The sequence below is a fragment of the Psittacula echo genome (genome assembly GCF_963264785.1).
Source record: "Psittacula echo genome assembly, chromosome: 15".
NCBI lineage: Eukaryota > Metazoa > Chordata > Aves > Psittaciformes > Psittacidae > Psittacula > Psittacula echo.
The window spans coordinates 7,875,414-7,897,583 of NC_137751.1; the positions used below are offsets into that span (position 1 = coordinate 7,875,414).

A 22,170-nucleotide genomic window follows, 5' to 3' on the forward strand; every position below is an offset into this window, starting at 1 on the left:
AGCAGAAGGGTTTGCACTCAAACATGCCCAAATCCCAGGGTCAGAGTCTGTGGGACAGCAGCTGAAACACAGGGGTAACATGGGAGCTATGCTGGCAGAGGAAGGAGTCAGGGCGCAGGGGAACAGCAAATATTTACATTTTCAGGTCAGCACAGAGTGAAGAAAGACATTTAAGGAGCCAGCGGCTGGAGTCGGAGGGAAAGCTGTTGTCACTGTTTCCCTGGCTACAGCATGCCTGGTGCTCAAGTATAGATGTCTGGACACCTTATTCACACGAAGTCCCAGTGAAACTGGCAGCAGTCCTGCAGCACTCAGCCGAAACCAGTTTGTGAGCAGGCCGGGAAAAGACGGATGAACTTGGAAAGCTCTTGCCTCATGGGAAGGTAATTAAGCAGCAAACGGATGGCTATTTAAAGCAGGCAAATGGTTATTCTTGGTTTAAGGTCAGGGAACAGAGATGAGCGAAAGCACCTGAGCTCATGCCAGAAAAGGTGTCTGGAGAGGACCCCAAGGAGGGATTATTTCTCCTATCACTCTCCCCAGCCCCTTGGCCACCTTTGGCAACACTCCTTCTTCCCTGCAGACCATATTAACACTCTGCCAGCCTGAACCCACCTGACAAATATTGCACAGAAACAGATGAGAAACAGGCACATTGCAGCAGGATGCTTTAACTATACGCACAGACGTAAGACCTCCTCGTGAGCTAGTCACCTTGCATGTTTCTGTGCTGCAGTTTGTCTCCTGCAGAAACAAGGTGCCAGTCCCCAGGAGGGCTGCTGTGCGCTTTTATCATCTTCACGACTCTTTGAAGCCACCCAGACAGACAAGAGTCTCTCCCCTGCCTCTACGAGCAGCCGGGGCTGCTGGAATTCTGGCACTGGCACGTACAGTAAAACCAAGGCCATGGTTTACATCAAAGACGCACTCTTCTGTAATTCATGTCACTAACATAAACCAGATGCCACCTTCCACAGCCTCTGCAGAGAACGATGGCCTGCCTTTGCATTACACAAAAGAGCAAGAAAATGAAATTTAAACCTTCAAGAAAAAGCAAAATAAATAAATCAGTAATTAGGCAAAAAACATCTAAGCCAAAAACAGCTTCCAAGTTTCCAGGAAGAATTAGGTTGTTTATGGAAGTCCTTTTTTCAACTAACAGCCTGCCTGGCAGGTGGTAGGAATGTGAGTTTGTGGAGAGCAGAAACATGAAGCGACTCTGCCTGGGGCACTGTGCTTTGCTTTGCTGGGTTGTATTTTAGTTAAACAAGAGGAGACATTACAAATATTCAACAGAAGGAGCAGAAAGGAGAGCTGTGTATCAGTGCAGCCTTTCCTACCTTGTATGCCATAGAGTCGATTCAGGCGTGACCGTCTGGCCTCATCGGCGTATGGCACAGCTACCCAGGGCATCTCGCTGAAATACTGCTTGAAGGAGTCCTCTGACCTGTGCAAGGGAAGAGGGCATGGGACCTAAGTGCCCCTCTGCCTGCCAGGCTCTCACTTCTTGTTAAAAACCTGGCCTGCAAAGCCCTTTATCCTTTCCACCAAAGCCCACTGGTAAGGGCTGCTGGCAGAAACAACCTGAAAGAGCCAGACCAAATTTGAAGCTGCCAGTTCCTCAAGAAGGGGGCCAGGGTGCATTTTTGCCTGATAAAACACTTCAAACTCTCCAAGGTATCTGAATATCAACCTATGGTGACAGCAGCAGCTCGAGCATCCTTCAGACCTCAGACCTACAAACCACAGAGCTGCTCCACAGAGCCTGCTCTCAGCCCACCCCTGCCCTTGCTAAACCCCTCTTTGCATTTTGCCACTGGGCAGAGGACAAAGGACTCAGGCAGCCCCTCTGATACCAGAGCCAACCTGCTCTACACCAAATCAAATTTCCTCCTCAAACCGAACCAGCAATGCTCACAGCTTCCCAGCTTGGGGGCAGCCAGCTCTGCCTGCACAGGGTGCTAGCACCTCCTTACCTGTCTGCACTAACAAAGAGGATCTCAAACTTCTGGCCTGCCTCCTTGATTTTCCTGTATGATTCCACCAGGACCCTTGTGAGGCTTCGGCACGGTGGGCACTGCAAAACACAACACATGCATGAGGACACCATCTGCTCCACAGGGCCAGACCCATATCCAGCAGCTCCAATGACCTAGTGACCATGCAGAGACAGATGTGACCTCATCTTTGCTGGAGTGCTGCACAGCAGCCCTGAATGTGGCTGAGGTTTATGGCCTCTAAGTTGCCAACAAAACCTCTTCCATTTTTAAAGTCTGATCACTCTTTCCCTTCTGAAGGGCCAGCTGAGGGTGAGAGGCCACTGCAATGCTGCAGCTTCTGCCAGAATGACCAGAGCATCTTAACAGCTTCAACACCAACCAGCCCAATGTCTTTACTTTCCCACAGAGCTCTGCAGCAAGAGCTGCAGGGGGGATTCCCTGAGCACCCTTGAGCTCACTCCGACTGCTCTGCAAAGCACCTGCTACTCACCCAGTGTGCAGAGAAATAGACCCCAACATAAGAGCCCTCCAGGGCATTGCTGTCTAGCGTCTGGCCATTGTACCTTAGCAGAGGCCCAGCAACAACTTCACTGAAGGGTTTTGGCCCCCAGGGGAACTCCAGACCTGGGGAGGGGTTGGGATGGGGATGGAAAGAAAACATGAAACAGCAACATGTACATGCAGCTTTTACAGTTTCAGAAAGTTCCACTGAAAGAAAAACATCCCACCTTCTGCAAAGATACAGGGGATCCTATCTGAGGAATCCCACTGGCGTTTATCCTCATTCAAGGGGGATGAAGAGCAACTCAGCTGTCAGGCACCACCACTCCTCTGCCTCGAGCCACCTCCTTCTCACAGGGTGGCTGCACGTGAGCCCAAGTCACAGCACCTTTGGCTTGACGAAGCCTGCACTGGTTTTGTGCCTGATGAGGCATCTTTTCCTTATCAACAGCATTTATTGTAATCACAGCACGCAGGCAAGGTGGTACGTGCTCAGGAATGCAGTCAGACTGTTTACCTTATACTGATACTAACCATATATTTTTATATACATACTTATACTTATTTATAAACTTTATATATGTGTAAAAGACAGTTTATAGATATATTTTTATGCATACATATACACACATATAAACTCAACTTACACTAACCCTCTGCACCCCAAAGCAAGCATGTGTGTGTACACACAAACACATGCTTCAAATCATCTGCTGCCAGCTCCAGAGCAATCAATCTATGCATTCAGCCAGAGAGGAAGAAACATCACAGATGGCTCAGGCCACAATGTGTACTTGCTGTACAATTCCTGCCACCTGAATTAAAGACTTGGTCACCATGCTTGGTATCTATCACATGAAGAACGTCAAGCCATTAATACGTGCGCATGGACAGACTACAGCAGTTGAATGATGGGTCTGCAGGGTCCATGAATAAGGGCACATATTTTGCTCATTTTGGGTTTTGCAAATTGGAAGAAGATGGATTTAACATCAATTCCCAGCACACTAAACCTCAGAAATGGAGAACAGTAGCATTTTTCTGCTGCATTTGTAAATAATGGGAAATTCGTTATCCTAACTGAGTGCGATGTCAGTCATAAAGTCCCATTCAGCATTCTGGAACGATTCTGCTCCCAAGATATGGAATGTCTGGGCTCTCAATCTGTCTATCCATGTCCCTTCATCAGGGAAATATCCATATTTAATGTTTCACTTAGTCTAAGTTTTTCTTCATTACCACTCCAGACAAAAATCCCGGAGGGGAAATCTTTGTTCTTTTCAACAAGCAAAACCAAAACACAAGACCTGGCAGGAACGATGCAGAAAATCTTATGCTGACAATAATACAGTGCCTCAATTAAGTTAAGTATGACAATAGTTGCTTGTTTCCCTTCCCCCCTCCTCCGCCTCCAACGCAAATCAGAAGGAACTGAAATGAAGAGGCAGCTGTGTGCCCAAGCTTCTGTGGCACACAGGAGTCCAGGTCTTACCTTCTGGGTCATCTCGGATGACCAGGAGGCCATTCCTGCAAACCACCTTCCCGGTGGAGGCATCGATAAATATTAGGGAAGGAATGTTGGAGACTCTGTACTTGTTCCACAGCTTCAGCTGTAAAAGAGATTGGCAGGGGAGAGAAGAAAGGTAAACTTGGCAGCATGAAGAGGAGAATTTTGGAGTCTTAACATCTTTCAGACTAGAGGTCAGAGCTCAGCAACGAAACAGAGCTGGTGCTTTGGCAATGAGTGTGAAGGCATCTTTCAGAGCCGCAGGACCAGCTTGGACCTTCATTGCTCACCGAGACCCTCACCATCAACACCATCCTGTCAGTACCATGGGTGAGAGCACTGTTTGTCTCACATCTCCTGCAGGCTTGCCTGCAAGTGCAGGTAAAGCTTCAACTCTTGCTGCATTTGCCTCTTTGCAAGTAAAATAGGGATAATGTTTACCATACTTTAAGGTCTTTCTTTAGAAGACACTGTAAACACAAATACAATGCCACTCCTTTGAAGCAATTTGTAACGCTTCCCTGGCTGTTTCCTCCCCTCACATTTTATGTTCTTTAAACAAACCAGCAACCCCTGCCAAGATACAGCCACACTGAAAACAAGGCCAACACATGGGGGTATGGTTCTTCTGCAACTGGGGCTTCCCAGGTTTGCTCCCAGGCGCTGATTGATGGGTTTAACATCAGTCTTGGGCCATGTAGCCCAGCTCATCCACCCTGCACTGCCCCTGCTCTGGGCAGAAGCCATGCAGATGTGACTGCCATGGTTTGGGCATCTTGGTCTAGATGTTGCCTTCTGCCAGTCATCACATTCTGCACGAGCTCAGCTAGATGGAGCAGCAGTGACTGAGTGCTCTGTCACATGCTCCTGGGTTGACATTTCTCAGCAGATGCTTCTGGCACAGGGTAATTTAGAGCTTAACCCATGCACAGAAGCTCACTGGGATGGAGAGGAACAAGACGACAGCAGCTTCTGGCACAGCCCAGCCTGCAGGGGTGGGCTGGCTGAGGCCAGAGGAGCCGGTCTCCCCGCCATGCACAGAGGAGCTGCTGCAATCACCACATTGACTTACATTTCTCCAAGCATTTCAACCTAAACAGCCCAGTGGTGAATTATCGAACCCTTAAACAAAAGCCAAACCATAGCCAAGAGCCAGAGGGGAAGGAAATGAATCACCAAGTTCTGCTCTGAAAAGCCCCTCGGGCTCTGGGTGTTTACAGCTCGCTCAGGCTTGAAGAATAAAACCCAGCCATAGGAGAAGGGCAGGAGGAGACCACCGAGAATCCCACCCAGCACCAGCATGGGTTCAAGCACAAGAGCCGGAGAAACCCACACACAACATGCTGTTGCTTCCATCAGTATCTCACATAAAAACTGGAGTCAAGTGTTTTTTCAGAGGAAGAGGCCATAACTCTGTGGACCACCATCCCCGATTCCCAAGTAGAGGCAATCCCATTTCCTGAATGGGAATGATCTGGGGACCAGGCAGAGGCAGGAATGGGATGCAATGTGCAGATCTCACCAGAGAGCTAGCTCAGGGAGAAAGACATCCACATTCAGATTTTAATGTCACTCTATTAGGTATTTCTTCAAACACCTTTTTATAGAAGATAGATCTGGATGAGTGGCCTGAGTCAGCCTGCTTGCAAAGGGTGTCAGCAAACACTCTAGGGTCTGAAGGTAAGTGCTACCATTGATCTAGCACTTCATTAACCTTCATCTCCTAGGACCTAGAGAGAGGCAAGGTTGTGTGTCCTGGCCACCAGCCTTCAATTTCCAATAGATGGATTTCTTGAGACAAGCCAACTCATTCACAATGCTAATTCACAAACCAAATGGCCTTGGGCACGAAGAGAAAAAAATCAGAATTTATACTAAATGCAAACCAGCCTCCTCACAATGAGCACGTTCAAACCACAGAAGGTAAAATCCATTTCTGTGAAGTTTAAAGGGCGGGGAAAAGCTCTTTATAAGGATCACAGGCATTTAAGAGGGTGCTGCAAACAATGAGGAAATTACAACTAGCAATTGGATCGTTCTGTTTAAATAGTTGCTTACATTACACTTCATTTTGCCAAGTTCTTTGTATACAGAAGCAGCTCCCCCGGGGCACCACGGCTGGTCCTGGCAGTTTTGCTTGGCTGGGGAAGCTGCAGGGTCTGCACTTCCGAGCCCAGAGGCTGCATCCACTCGCTGCGCTCAGAGGGATGGCCTGGGACACCCCAGGTAAGGGGTAAGACCAAACCAGCCCACTGTCGCTGGAAGCACTGGAGCAAGCAGTGCATGGCTGGCTCCAGGCAGTCTACGGGGTCCAGAACGCATGGCAGCTCTTGCCAGCAACTGGCCCTGGGTCTACTCAGGACCTATAAGCATCAGGCCCATTTGGCCCAAACTAGAGATGGGTCTTGACTGCCCAGACATCCACTGTATGGGTAATCTGCAATCCAGATACTCCGTCCCCACGAAATGGAGGGCTGCCACTTCTAACTCATCATTGAGGGTCCACAAGAGAACGCCTCCAGCAAGCATGAAGTTAGGCGTGTGTTGAAAGGCTGAAAAGCATCAAAAAAGGTCAACGTAACATCTGCTGTGGCTGGGGGAGCACGTCCATCACCAGGGGATGATGAGAGTCATCCTCTGAGACTAGAACACAATGATCATTGTATTATGCTCAGTCACACCTTGAAAGAGAAAAAGCAATCAAAATTGCAAGGTTTTACCTTTCATCTATGCAAAAGCTGCAGCCACCACAACCCACCATCCCAGGTTATGCCAAACATTTCAGAGCTCCATACTTGCTGAGCCACGCTTACTATTTGCTATGTATTTGCTGCCTGGGTTATCACTGAAACTCATCATATGACACCAACAAGCAAACATGACAACTGCACGTAAGATGACTGGAACTGCGCTGTCATTTTAAGCCAGGGTATTAAAGGCTTGAACTGGAAATTAGTGGTCTTGATGCACTAACCATGTTAATTTTGCTGTCTGTATCGGAAAGCACACGAATGTGCTGTTTCAAGTGGGATCAGTTTGGTTTGATGATTCCCCTGTGTGCTAAGAAAGCTGAGGGGAATGAGAAATGCATGTGCTACAGGACGAGTGCCAGGATCTACCACCATTCCCACTGCCCTGGCCCTCTTAGCCAGAGCTGGCTTTCCAAAGCCTGTCAGATGCTTCTGAGGGAAGCCTGATGGCTCATTTTACTGCAGGTCTGACTGGAACAAGCAGAACCTTGATAGGAAACGGGCTGGTTCATTTTAGCTGGGCTTTTTGGATAAGATAGCTCACTACTGGATTCCCACACCATGCCACTATTTTGCAGCTGAACTGCAGCTTCCAGCAAAGACGTATGACCACCAAAAGCCTCTGGACCCCGGATGACATAACCTGTCCTGTGGCAAATTATTGCACCAGTTAGCTTTTCTCAGAGTAAACTGCCAAGGGTTTGTACACATGCAGGTTCTGGAAAGGAGGCAAGCTACTCATAGAATTACAGAATGGATTAGGTTGGAAGCTCATCCAGTTCCAACGCCCTGCCACAGCCTGGGACACCTTCTATTAGACCAGGTTGCTCCAAGCCCTGTCCAACCTGGCCTTAAACACTGCGAGGGATGGGGCAGCCACAGCTTCTTTGGGCACCCTGAGCCAGCGCCTTAGCACCCTCATAACAAAGAATTTCTTCCTCATGTCCAGTTACTCCTCAGTCCTGCTCAGCATACATCTGCTGGTTCTGGTCCACAGAGAAAGTAAAGCCCAGGAGGAAAAAAGCAACCTGCAGCAGAGCCACTCACCTCGCAAAGGATCCTGTGTCTGGCTGGGCGTGGGATGCAGAAAGCAAATTACAACTTGGTCTGAAACCACGGATGATGGGATGACAGGCAGGCAGCAGGGCAGAGCGCTGCCTCAGCAACTTTTAGAAGCTGTTTTTCCTGCCGTGAAGAGGATGACATAGAAATAACATACTCCACACTCTAAGGATTTGATCATTCATTTAAGGAGGGGATCTCTGCTCTGCTTCCCAACAGCTGTTGCAAATCCGTGGGATCAAGCCAAAGCTAACACAGATGTGGAAATAATCTATGGACTATTCAGCCCAAAAGCAGCTGATCCTCTTGGAGCAGCCCTCGCTCCTGGTCTAGGCTGCACGCCTGCTAACTCAATACACACCTCAGGATGCCCGCTGGAGAAGAAGCAGGGAAATACAGCCCCTTGCAAGATGCCATACAGGCTGATCAGCTTCACAGAAAGCTCCCTGGCTCCTATGCAGGCGGTCAAGTACAGCAGTCCAGTGGAAAAAACAGAGTCACCAGATTCCTCCAGTAATCTTATCCCTACACAAAGCATCACCATGCCGTCCTGGAGGACCTGGAAACCGCTGTGCAGCAGCACTCGGCACTGGTTGCAGAGCTGTTCTCTGCACTGGTGACTGGGAAATGCCTGGCTGAGATGGATGCTGGAGAGAAGTTTGCAGACAGCCACAGGAATTTTTCCAGATAAAGGTGTCAGACAAGAGGTCTCCCTGGCAGCCCCTGGCTCTTTCTGTGCAGAGCTGGCACCCAGCCGGGGTGGATGAAATCCCCTCCTTGCTCTGCGTGTACTCATAGGGAAGGGATCCCCTACTTCCAACAGCTGCCGGGCGCTATTTTTGGTTGTGCTGACTGATTTATCAGCCCTGGTCACATTTACTTACTAACGTAAATCCTGAGATGCAGCACTTAACACTGGCAAAGATAAAGCACAACTGCTTGCAGTGAAATGAGCCCTGGCCAGTGAGAAGTGGTCCTTCAGCCTTGTCAAGGGCTGCGTTTCACTGCTGTTGTATAAGCCTGGACCATAAAAGCTCTCATGCCTCCATCTTCCATCGGATACAGAGCTACCTCTGCCTGGGCGACACAGAGGGCAAACACTGCCCATCTTGCAGCCCATACTTCCACTCTGACCAGCAACAGCCAGGCAAAGCTGGTTTAGACACTGAGAAGCAGATCCCTCAGCAATAATGAACATATTCCCACTGAAAAGAGCTGCTGCTTTCTGCTAAATGAAACACAAAGCCTCTTTTCTTCTAGAAAACCATCCCTGGACACAACACCCCCAGGGTCTGGATAATTCCTCCAGTGAGGCATTGGAAAGACCCCATTTTCCAACAGCCCCATGAGAGCCTATGCAAGAGAGCAGCAGGGTTTCCATTACAGACACAAGCTCAGCTCTTGCCAGTCTCTCATTCCAGAGCCATAGGCTGAAACATGAAGTCTGCCTGAGGAACACATGGGCAGTGCTCAGATGGAAAATCACCCCTGATCCAGGGCCATAGGGACCAGCAGAGCCCACTGCCCAGCTCTGCCTCCAGCTCTGCCACACAGACTGGCTCCGGGCTGGTGAGACATCCATGGTTATCTCCACTGCTCCACTCCCACAGTCCAGCACTGCAGGGGACCTCTCTGTCCTCACTCGCTCACAGTATTAAACTGCAGCTTTTACATCGTGCCTTAAAGGGTTTACAAGCACCAGAGGCCACGCAGGCTCTGCAGACAACAGGCACAAAGCTGCAGCACAGGCTGCTCCCTCGCCCTGTTGATTTAAATCCAGTTCACGCCTGTCCCTGCGATTCAAGCTCAGCTTGGGCAAAGGCTCCTCTTCCAGCCCTCCCTTACTGCTCCTTTCCCTTCAGGCATAAGGGAACCCCCTCAGCCGAAGGGGAATGCGGTATGGAAATGACACACAGCCAAATAGTGGGGGGAGGCACTGAGGGCAGATGGTACATGCCAAGGCCTGACCTTGTGACATGGAGGAGACCGAGCAAGGCTTGGGATAAATTAACGTCTATTGTGCTGCTGTTTCTCTCTGAAAACAAATCAAAATCTAATTACAAAATACACTGGTGAGAGAGATGTCTGCTCTGAGAACATTAATGAGCTGAGGTGGGAGGATCTGGAATTGCAATAAATAAGATTGATGTGAACAGCTGAGACTGATGGCGCAGGCCGCTGCATTACCATTTCCTTCTGCTCCTACACTGCCTGTGATGGGAGAAAGTCCAGTTAAACCCAACCCTAAGACCAGTTTTCCCCCAGAACTCAGCCTGGCAGCACCCGTTGTGGATGCTCCCCCAGAATAAAACAAATCAAGCCACAGGTCCTGCTTGTCACCTCCATCCTCTCCTTGGGGCAGCTCCCTGGTGGGAGACCGGCACAGCAAGGTTCAGCTTGCTGCTGTCCTCATTGCCACACAGCTGGAGGGAGGGAGAGCAGGGGAGACCCTGGCAGGAGCCAGATTGCAACCCTGGGCTTTTGTTCTTCCCAACCATGAAACACAACAGCAAAAGCTTTGGAGCTGAAGCAGAAGGAAATCCTCTCTGCGGGGTTCTCTGGCAAGGCGGCCGCTGGCGCGGAGGGCTGCTTTTTGTTCCCCTGAGAACCACAGCCAAAGCCCCAGGGTGAGGGACCCGGGCCAGCCCTCCTGTCCCCATCACTTCTGCCCACTTTCCTCCTCTTACCGCCCTGGTCGCCAGCACTGGCACCACTGACCTTTGCAATTTCTCAGGCTAAGCCCTCCACCGACTGTGAGCTGAGCATTTCATCTGAGGGCAAAGCATCAAATGCCTGGCTCAGAGCACCGGCTGCCTCATCTCCCCCTGATGCACACGCAGGCTGACAGGCTGGATCCTCCGCAGCCCACATCTGATAGGAAAACATTTAATTTGAGCAGAACTGAAGAGTGGTTAACATGATCTATGGAGAGCAAAGCCCCAGGGCCCAGAGCAGACACGGGAGGTGGCCTGGTTGTTTTACACACACAAGTTTCCAGGAGGCACTGGGCTGGCAGCTTGGTTTGATCTCAGAATCAGGGCAAAGTAGCATTTGTCTAAACATACAGATAACAACCCAGGCAGCAAATCATGCCGGGAGGATGCTACAAGACAGGCTGATCTGATACAAGGGGGCTACTATCAACACTACAAGGATGTCTTTTATAAACCTCTTTTTTTCAAGGTGCTCCTCAAAGTGTACTGAACAGTCCAGAAACGATGCAGAATTTAGGGGTGCAGCATTGTAACAATGACTAGGAAATACACCTCCATTCATTTCCAGATATTCCATAAATAATTTCTTCTCCCTGTGGTTCTGCTTTGAGCCAAGCACTCCCCCTTTGCCTCAGGAGAACGGGGACCCAGGGCTTGCACTAAGATGGGTACAGAGCCCAGGGAGTCTGCCAGCACCTCCAACCCACCTTCTGTTACCTGTTTCCAATGGTGCTTTTTTGTGCTTTCCTGGTCAGTAAGAGAGCAAAGCAAACACAGAAAGAGCAGTGAGGACAGAGGGAGTTAAAGTGTTTGTGGGAAAAACGTAAGACATATGTAGAAGTGTATCATACATACACGGCCCCTATAAATTATGCCCCCAGATGACTAGCACTGAGTAAGAAATAGCTATGTAAACACAAAGGTAATGAGAAAAAATAATACTTTGCCTCTCTCTATGTGGAAGGGATATTTTTCCATCTGTTTATAGGAAAGGCGAGGGGTGGGGTGGCAGTCTGGGACGCTGAATCGAAGTTCAGGGTCTCTCTTGGTCCCAAGTCTCATCTGTCACTGGAAGCAGGACAGCTGCCAGAACACTCGCACATCACAGCCTGGGTTTCCTACCCACTGCCTTTGCTTTTGCTGCTACCGTTCACTCGGAGGCAGCTGCATTCAAGCCCTGGTAGTAATCTCGAGGTCAACCGCCACACAATCCTGGATCATTAAGAAACAAACACTTCTGAAAAGCCCTGATTTTAGATAGAGTTCCCACCAAACACAAAAGCCTTTGAAATCTGCAGGGAAACGTCGATTAGTTTTCTTGTTGAATGCATACAATGAGGTATTAGTGTGGTTTCTGTTTTGTTTTCAGCAGTTAATCCAAAAGGGAACCTTAAACAATCAGACCAACAAAATGCTGGAAAACAATAGAGTATTTGTTAGCACTTTAACACACCCAGAGGGATGAGGGCTTCAGGATGCCTCAAGAGCAGTGACCTCTGGCACACACCAGCACCAGAACATCCCCAGACCAGGAACCTGGGAGACCCTTGTAAAACTACCAAGACATGTGCTTGTGCCCACTGCTGTTGATGCACCCACTAGATGGGAAACCTCATTAAGCAGCATCTGAAATGCAACAGCTCATCCATAGCATCACTGCAGACACTTCATTACAACAACCTCCCCTCAACACAGCACTTGCATCACTGCAAATACTCAGACTATTTAAAAGCAACTACCTTCCTCCTGTCAATCTCAGGAGAGGGTGCACTGGTTGTTCTGGCTCTCCGTACAGCCGCATCCAGCTCAGCGTCTCGGAGCTGACCGTATTGAATCTCAGTCTGGCAGCACTCCTGGTCTGCAACCCAAGGAGGATTTTCACGCAAAGGTTACACAGCTGCAGAGCTAAAAAGGCCATAACCACAGCCTCAGCGCCTGCTCACAGCCCACGCTGCCGGGGCAGCTCTGGGCTTTCCATGTAACATAGGCAACAGGCTCTGCTCACAGCTCGGAAGGGCAGCACAGCTCAAGGGATTCACTCTGTAACCGCACTCAGGTCAGAATACACTGGGAACTAACCAGATCCAGGTGCTCTCAAGCTCCAGCTGGGAAGAGCAATCCCTGCCCATGACAGCACTCAGCTCCTCCTTGGCTCTTGGGGTGCAATGGGGCTCCACAGCCTGTGCTGACCCACCACAGCCTCAGTGCTCACAGGGACTTATCTAGGAGTCATAAAGTCCATCCTGTGTAAACATCCCACCACTGAAACCATTCTGGGCTAAACCACTGATTAATGATGATGTGCTTTCAGGGCCTCAGTGTCCTCTTTGCATACCTCAGTAACACAGCTGAGACCTGGATATGCAGCAGTCTGAGCCAGCAACACTGGGTGCCCTGCAGGGAAGACCATCAACCTGACTTATGACACAGGAAAGACAGATGTTAACGGGTCAGGCCCCTGGAAAACATTCTCCTGTCGAGCGTTTGTCCTCTTCCTCCTGCTCCCTAAACTGACAACATCCCCTTGGCCCGAAGGCTGCAAGGGCTGGAAACATAAACCCGCCTGACACTGAGCCACCAATCTCTAAATGTGAAAACACCGCTGTGAGTGCAATCCATCAGAGGAGGGAGTGGGGGGGATAACCAGGGCTGGGAAAGCCTGGTCAGGCAGCAGGGCCGAGGGGATGTAGGGTTTACAGCACACACATGGTGGGCCAGGTGCAGGGCAGGCAAGGGAACCCAATCCATCCCATGAAACCCAGCACTGAGACACAAGAGGCCCCTGGCTCCAGAGCCACCGACAAGGCAGGAACGAGGCACCAGGCTGGGGTCCCTCTATTTTAAGGCTTGAGCGGTGTGTCTTGTGACTGCAGAACCAATTAAAAAGACCAACAGGGACAGTGATTAATCAGTAGCAAGGTCAAAAGCTCCAGCTCCACGCTGACTTGACTGACAGAAGTCACCAAATATATAGTTTCTCAAAGGGGTGAGAGCCTGTGAGTCAGCACACAGATGAAATACGGCACTGGGAAGACAGGACCGATCCCTGGTGTGAGAGAGGCTCAGGCATGGCATCCCTCCTGCAGCCACAGCGAAACGAGAGGCTGCTGCCAGGAACTGATGACACCACGAATCCCATGGGAGCATTCAAAATGTCAGATAAGATGCAGCGTATTAACTCCCTCTGCTGACAGCCAGCCCCAGCTGGAGGGGGAGGCTCAGGGATCGCAGGCTTCAGTGAGCCAAGGATGCCCAGAGCCCACTCTGCTGCCAAGGCTTCAAGTCAGTGGCGAGCCAGGAGGTAACACAGAGGGCTGATCTGGGGTGATTTCTGGCTGATTCTTTTTGGTCATTTTTGACTGACTCTTTATGGTGAGAATAAGGGAGATTCTGTGCAAAAGGAAGAGCCGACCATGTGTTCTGTAAAACACTGGAGACTGCTGCGCACTGGCAGGGACCTTCCTCAGATGTGGCTGTGTTTCAGCTGTTACTATATTCAGAGTTTGTAAAAATGCTCTGGGATGATAAAAAGCGCTACAGAAACAGTTATTTAAACTGTTTCCAGGAAACTGATCCATGGAGATGGAGAAAGTCTAGTGTCCTTACAAGAGCTTCAACTAAAGAAAGACCAAAGTTAAGAAGGAAGTTCTGCTTCCTTGTCTTTTTAGTGATAAAAAGGAGCTGCATCAGGGGTTTATTTGATTCTGCAATACACAAACCAACCATCAGTTGTTTCCTAAGAAGCCTGAGCTGAGACGAGCAGAAAATCCCCCTCAAGTCATCTGGAGTTGAAGGCTTTCTGCCTTTGTCAAGATCTGGATTTGTTTGTGTTCTTGTTTTATCCTGTTGCCGTCTGCAGTTACTGACAGTGCAGAAGTAGATCCCAGGCTACCAAAATGCACACTGCAGGAACAGAGATTTTATCCAGGAAAAGAGCACAAAGCACCGTGGGAACACCGTGTGCCTTCCCATCCCCACTCCAGCCTCAGTGCTAGGAAGCACGGTGTTGGGAGGTGGACAAGCCACAGGAAACACAAGTAAATCATCTGCTTGTGTCCAAGTGGCTTTTTCCAAGGATTTGCCATAAAGTTACAGGCTCAGTCACCCGTTCCCCACCCTGGGTCAGAACTGATTAAATGCAGCCACCGAGTCAAACTCCGACACACTCATCTCATTTGGCAGCCCTGTGGTTCAGGCTGCGAGCTCCAAGCTTCCCCCCCTCCCCTCCTTCTTGTTCAATTATCTTGCTTCATCTTTATTCCGTTTCCAGGAACACTTAGCAACAGGCTCTTCCAATCAGCCACCGGCAGGCCGGGATCTGAGGAGGAGACTGCAGTTTCGATGACCTTTCACTATAGTCATGCAAATTTTAAAGAAACTATGTGAACAATTTGCCTTTTAAGTATCCTCCGGTTACTTTCTCCAGGAGTTAATTCTCCCCTCACAGCCATCAGAAACACCAGATTTCACGATTTTACACTAATGAGAACAAAACCTGCAGCTTAATTCCAGCCTCCTTTATGAAGGTTTTCTCTCTGTACCTCACGCAGTGTGCAAACTCCAAACACGGCAAAAATTAACCCGCGACATCTACCTCGGCCAAGATCACAGGTCTGCTTGGACACTGCATGTTCACCCTGCCAAAAGCCAAATGTGGGCTTTGGGGTGTGCTCCTGCAACCAACCAACCTCTTCTTGAGATAGAGAAGATGTTGCTGCTTCTGTTGGCAAGTAGCTTTTATGGATCCCCATCAGAAACTTCCATTCCAGGACAGCCGAAGGGTATGCCAGGAGCCAAACATAGCCACGGCATCCCAAGGAAAACACAGCAGTGGTGATCATGGTAATCAAAGCTCATCAACCTGGGCAGCAAATGAGAGAGCTGGTGCAGTGGTTAAAGACTCTCATTCCTATGGGACTCACTGTGGTGACAAAGGGAGAGGTCCTGCCAAATCCAGGGTCTTTGGCAAGCAAACCAGTCTCTCCTAGCACCTCTCCACCTCCAAAACACCAAACCAGCCACCATGAGCTGGGCAGCACTGACACCCCTATAGATGGGAACATGTAAATAACAAGCCTGGGTTTGGCAAACCACAGCAGCAAACTCACAGGGACCATTTTCACATTCACTTTGATGGGTGCTGGCAGCTGAGAAGGGACCAGGCAGTGGCCTTGCATTTTCATCAAATCCCCAAATCTTTCCAGCACTTCCCTGTCGCTCAGTAACTCTTCCATGTACACAAACAAGTTCAGAGATGCCCAGAAAACGTGCACCAGGACAGCCTGTGCAGCTGGCAGAGCACAGGGGCATTACTGCATTTAAGTTCTTCTCAAAATGAATGCTTACTGTTTGCAATAGAAAAACCCCGTATTTCTTGCAGATAGTAGAAGCGGGAGGGAGGGAATGGGTGAATACCAAGGTACCAAGGCAGGCAAGCTCCCTTCTGCTTTCTGAGTGGTGTTCATAAATAGGGAAATGATTTGTAGTGCCTTATTCTAGGGAGAGAAGAAAAAAAAAAATCAAGGCTCACAGATCCTCAATACTTCAAATGATCTTAAAAGTACGATCTGCTTCTTTTTGTCTTTACAAAATGAGAAGTCTGAATAAGCATGTCATTGATTCGATTGCTGGGAACAGCATCTGGAACATCCGTCTCTCACAGAGACAGCAGAAGCTGCAGGAGAGCTCAAAGCAGCCAAGGCTGCCCTTGAACCAGATGCTGCTCGCTCTTGCAGAAACGCCTGTGGATCTGTGTGAAAATGATTAAGCAAAATTATTCCCTCTTTTTTCAACTTTATAACTCAAAACTGGTTTCTCTCAGAGGGCAGATGCTCAACACATACCCCACAGCATACCAAAGGGCAGGAAAGGCAGGAAGGCAGCCCCCTCACCATGTACCAGAGAAGCACTGCCCAGCACTCCACCCAACCTGCATGCACCCACCGTCTCCTTCCCCATCTGAAACTTCTTGCTCAGGGTTAAGAGCCAAGAGAGTAAAAAGGCCTTTTCTAGCTTCGTGACACTATGAAGGATGCCATCCAAGGGCTATTTCAGCAGCAGCAACAAATAACAGTGATGTGTTTCTGTAGGGAATTCTCTTGGTACTTCAGAGCTCAACTCCAGCTATTGCAGCTCCCCAGAGAGCCCCATTCATTGGATACAAAGCTGAGCATTTCTCATATGCTCCATTCCCATTGAAGCCTGAATGTTCAAAGCAGAACACGAGGGAGCAGCCATCCCTGCCTGCACCAGGATCCAGCCAGCATCTTCAAATGCTCATTAGCAAAATGACAACATTAAGAGAGCACTGTGCAAGGTGCCAGGAGCCTCTCAGTCATCCGTGAGAGGCTGGCAGGAGAAGGAAGACCTGCCAAGGCAGAGCTGCTTCAAGGGAGGGTCAGAAGCTGCTGTGGGGCAGGGCAGAGCCAGCCCCACTCCTCCTCTGCCCCAGCACAGCAGCTTCATCTCTGCCATACAAAGTGAAGTCCTAATTACACTGTACACAGGTGCCAAAAGGCAACAGCTTCTGCCCTACCTCAAAAAGGGCTTTTTTCTTATGAACAGGGCAAAATATTGTGGATTCAACACAACCGTTTCTCCTATTCAGGGGTCTTGCATTTTCAACCCCGCAGGCACTTCTGGTGATGAACCGACTCCACTTAATTCACTAAATACCTAAAGCATGGTCATGCTGCAGTACACACGCAAACCCCACAAGAGTGCAGCGCCTTTACTCCCCCAGACACCAGCCCAGAAATCCCACTTCCCAGCAGTATACCCCTCCTGTGCCCTTCCATAATGGGATTAATATTGTCCAGAGTTTCCTGGAAACTTCTCCCTGCAGATTTGAATCTGGGATGCAGATGAGGTAACTCTTGTTTGGTGAAAACTTGCATAAAGAATGACAAATGAAGACGCTGAAATCCCGAAGGCTGAACCCAGAAACCATGCTGCCTCTTACCCAAAGCCTCCTTCATCCTTTCTTTACTCTTAAACTCTACTGGATGATGCCTGGATCTGAAACTCCCGGGTTTCGGATCTGTGTCAGCTTCAGCAAACCCCCAGCAGCAGCAGAGGGATGTGACCTGAGGGGCATCAAACCCTGTGCATTTAATGACACACGTGATGCAAACCTCTGCCCTCAGAGGTGAAGAGCAAGTGACCGATGAGAGGCCTCAGCCTCAAGGCACACCTCATTGAGCTCTAGTTCAAAGAGCTCAAAAAACTCAAGGCAATCACTCACCAGCTCAGATATCTAAGGAGGAGTCTGGGGAAGAGCGCATAGGAAGCAGGAAGCATGAAGCCAACTTCATCCAAGATTCAAGAGAGAGGAGACACGTGGGCTCCTATTTTAACAGCTTCTTCCAGGCAGCCCACTGCATCATCCATCTCAATCTTTGACCACCAAGAGATGAAAACAATTAATTTATCCTCATTCCCTGCTCTTCCTGAGAAGTTACAAGAAATAAAATTAAAGCAAAGATCAATGTTATACCCCTTCTCAGACAATCTCCGCCTGACCTGGACTTTCTCAGCATTCCTTTTATCTAGTAGAGTGTTTTGGCTAAAGCTTTGCAGAGGAAAGCCATGTGAGCAGGCTAGTTAAAAACCTGGTACTTTCATGTTTATACAGCCAGCTAAGCAGCACACTACAAAGCCTTTTATTCCCAGTCTCTGCTGACAAGCTAGCATAGTTATATTACAGAAAACACCCAGGAATTAGGATGCACAGGTAAAAAAAACCCAACAAAAATCCAAAACTCAATTCCCTAAGTGGGAAATAAGGGCTCAGAAACACAGGACTCAAAGAAAAGCCTGTACAAAAATCATCCCAAGATTAAGGGGCAACTTGTATTAAAAGGGGAGAGCAAAGCTATCTGAAGATGCAGACAGACTCCCTGCTCATCATTTCCGAGAATTAACCAGGTCCAGAGGTGGAGACAGAGATCCCCAAAGGTATCTCTTCTCCCAAATACCTGTATTTCAAGGAAAAGTAATCTGAAACAAGTACCTATATGTTGGTGACCAGTGCAAGTAGCTACAAGCATGAGAAGAGATGTTCTTCCCAGTCACAGAGGTACAACACAGGCACCAAACAACAATTTGACGTCAACGGGGCACATCAAAGAACAACCCAAGTTCCCAGGTCGCTGCAGAGTTCACACACTGCATTGTGTTGGTTTACATACTGTGTATGCAAGAGCCAGGAAAAATCCATCTTCTTTGTCATAACAAAGCTTAAGGTAAACAAAAAGGCAAGGCCACGTGTATTACCCAATCAAACAGGCATGTAAAGGAGAAAGAATGCACTGACCATACGCTAGCTCCTGATTTTTGCTGTTCCTCAGCGAGCACACAGGCTGTGTTAAGCCCTGCACAAAGGAGATGCAGGAAGCTCCCCCTATTCCAAGCACAAACCTTCTGCTTCTGAATAAAAAGCAAGAACTTTGTAAGAGAAATCAGTTTCACAGTCTTTGCATTGTTCTCCCCCACCACGTAGCAGGCAAGGAGCACACCTTGTCCTCCCTGTAGACACACACCCCAGGGGCTAGGCAGCTGGAATAAACACCCAAACCCAGGAAATTCCCATGTCTGTAGAAACCAAACCGGAGTCAGCTGATTTTTAAAGAAGCCTAAAAAAGAAGGGAAAAGCCCTTCTCGGGTAAGCTCTTGCTGCTCAGTTTGCTGAAGGGCATCCGGACAATCTGAGCCAACAGCTCCACTGAACACTTCCAAGCTTCGTCTGGCACGCTGGCAGCCAGCCTGTGCCTCTGCTCTTGTGCCAACAGGGACATCCAGATACATGGGACCTGAGTTTGTGAAGACACTTACGAAGCACGAGGGAAAGACTTAGCAACTTCTTCAGAAAGACGCTTTTACAAATAGCACAAAATAATTAATACTTTCCTAGTCTGCACCTGCACGAGTCCCACAGTCTGTTGGGAATCCCGGGAAATCAACAGGTGGCAAATCATTAAAGCCTCAACAACACTATTTCAGATCTGCAAGCTGAAGTATCTTGCCACATCCCCTTTTCCCCCCTCTGCAGGTCTACAGGAGGGCCACAGGGGAGATTTAGCATGTGAAGCATTGGGTTGTGGTTACCTTTGACTCAATTCACAAGAATATTACAACGTATTCCCCAAGGGAATCCATAAATAGCAAAGGATTCTGCTTTAATCCCCTATCTATTCTTATCTCAATAATATGGCATTTGGAAAAGTGCTGCCAAAACACAGATTTATGGCAAAGCTGAGAGCTTGCATGGCCAACATATGCTCTAAAAGCCCTGTATTCTGAAAATAAATAAAAGTCTCTTATAGTATATAGATGGCTTTTCAGTTACTGAAGCTTCATGCAGATACAAACCTACTGTCAGGATTACTGGCTCCCTCTCCTATCGCAGGTGAAAGCTATGTTTATACTGACCTTCCTCAACACTAAAATCAACTGCTTTCATTGGGTATTCCTGCTGGTACCACCACCAGAGTCTTCCGCTTGCTTCCCATTTCTTTACTAATACATTATATTATCTATCAGCTATTACCTTCCAGACCAGCTTCACACTTCTTTGCTGACAGTGACCACCATCAAAGGGAAATGAACTATAAAAACTTGCTGACCAAAAGGAAAAGGACTATTAAAAGTAGAGCTGATGAGTGCTACACTCATCACTGCCACACTGGAGACACGAGGGACTTGCATGCTCTTAAAAGCTCCTCGGAGAATCATGTATTAAAAAAAGCCCCACAAATCCAAACAGCAGCAGCTCTTCAGACAGTTTAGTGCTGCTGCAACTTCGTTTTTGTAATGGAAATGCTGAGAAGCACCTTAACAACAGAGTCACTGTAACATGCACCTGTGGCTGTGAGGGGCTGTCCACAGCCTCCTGCCCACCCCAGCAAAGCTGTTTTTCCTGGGAAAACAGCCGTCCTGGATCGCAGCCACTCCTGGGCAAGACAGGGCAGTTTGGAAAGGCTGTGTTCAGTGTTTCACGGAAGGGAGGATGCCAGTATCCGTGAGGCATGCCTCAGCGGCACAGCAGTGCACAGAGATGCTCCTCTTCCTGCCTACAACCTGCACCAGCAGGTCAGAGAGGGAGAACAGCAGCCGGGGAAGCACAGCGAGGTTGTATTAGAAAAGAAATCCTGGTAAGGAATTAAGGGGAAGGTCAGGATCAAAAGGATGGTGCTACATCCTGAAAAATTACCTTCTACTTTGTGAGCCATATCACAAAACCAGGAACAAAAGTGAAAAGGGAAGCCGAGCAGGCAGAAAATTCAGCACAAGTGTGTGCTAAGTGCAAGCAAATACATTTTGCCCAGCTGAAAAGTCAACCCTAGAAAGATGCATCCATTCCCAGAGGCACCAGGCAGGGCTGTTTCCTACTCACATGCCCCAGGTGTACTTTTAAATTACTCACTGATGGGGCTGCCACACACCTCCCTTGGGAGCAAAGGCACGTATCCTGCCTGCTGCAGTAGAGCAGAGCAGCTCAGCACAGCAGCAGGGCCAGGGAGGTGCACACAAGGTTACAAAAAGAAATACAAAGTCATTTCCTACAAAGAAGAAATGCCCTATCCTTGCTGAATCGCTATTGTTGGCTTCACACCCTTTGGATACTGGCTACTTGCAGGCAAAACACAAAGCTAAGGATGCTTGTTTAAAACCCACAGGCAGACACCATGATTCTATTAAAAAAATAATACAATTGGCATTAATTCTAAAAACTTCCCACCACTGGGACTGGGATTCCAAACCAGCACTGGGCAGGGAGGCCAAAACACACTCAAGAGCAGACGCCTGCAGAAGATTCCAAGGGAAATTAGTTATGTGGGTTTTATAATAAAAATAAAATAAAATCCAACGTTTATAAAGGAAAAAAAAAGAGGCAGATTCCCTAGGAGGGAGTGCTGTGAACACCCCCTGCAGGTGGTTCTTGAGGTGGCAGGGAAGGGGCTGCCTTGCCACAACTCAAGCCAGAGCCACACCAGTTCCCAGACTGGGCACCAGCTCTCCTGTGACAGTGCAAAGGGAAGTTTCCATCCATCCTCTGCCAAACCATCAGCTTCAGAGAGCTGTGGGCAGGGTGGGACAAGCTCCTGAGCTTTCATCACTGCTTCTTCCATCACCACTCTCTCCAGACAAGGCCACGGTGGGCTAATGCTGGATTAACAGAAAGCCCTGCCTTCTCTTCTTATGTGCTAAAGTCAGCCTTATACCTCAACTTTTTTTCCTAAGTAATTTTTTTGTAGCTGACTCACATGGAACTTCTGCCAGGAATTTCTGTAATTAGTGAATTAGAGCAAGGTTTTGCCTGTGCATGCCTGACAACGTCTGCTGACTGAAGCGAGCCCTGTTCAGAACCTTGCACAGCCCCGGAGGAGCATGGCTGAGCACAGCCCTTTCAACAACACAGCCGATGGGGTTCTTCTTGCCAGGCTGATATGAAACGTGCTGCTCCTCCTGCAGAGAGCTTTTGCAGCTCCTAATCCATGTTTTAAGAGGAGGAAGATAAACTGGAACAAAGTCCAAAGGGTTCTGGAGAAGGAAGAGCTACACTAGCTGGCTCTCGATTTCGCAAACCTCTTGCTGGAGCATCCCTGTGACAGCATCTGCAGCTATGTGCCTCTCCA

The 22,170-nt window shown here is 48.7% G+C and overlaps 1 protein-coding gene across 1 annotated transcript in view; it reads right to left on the reverse strand.

Moving 5' to 3' along the window:
- NXN (nucleoredoxin) overlaps positions 1–22,170 on the reverse strand; it is a gene marked incomplete at both ends in the record, with an annotated part of 50,399 nt that overhangs the window by 10,122 nt on the left and 18,107 nt on the right. The window contains 4 exons of the mRNA XM_080630044.1: positions 1,341–1,447; positions 1,977–2,077; positions 2,491–2,624; positions 3,994–4,111. Coding sequence (XP_080486170.1) covers positions 1,341–1,447; positions 1,977–2,077; positions 2,491–2,624; positions 3,994–4,111 — 460 coding nt within the window. The remainder of the gene's footprint in view (positions 1–1,340; positions 1,448–1,976; positions 2,078–2,490; positions 2,625–3,993; positions 4,112–22,170) is intronic.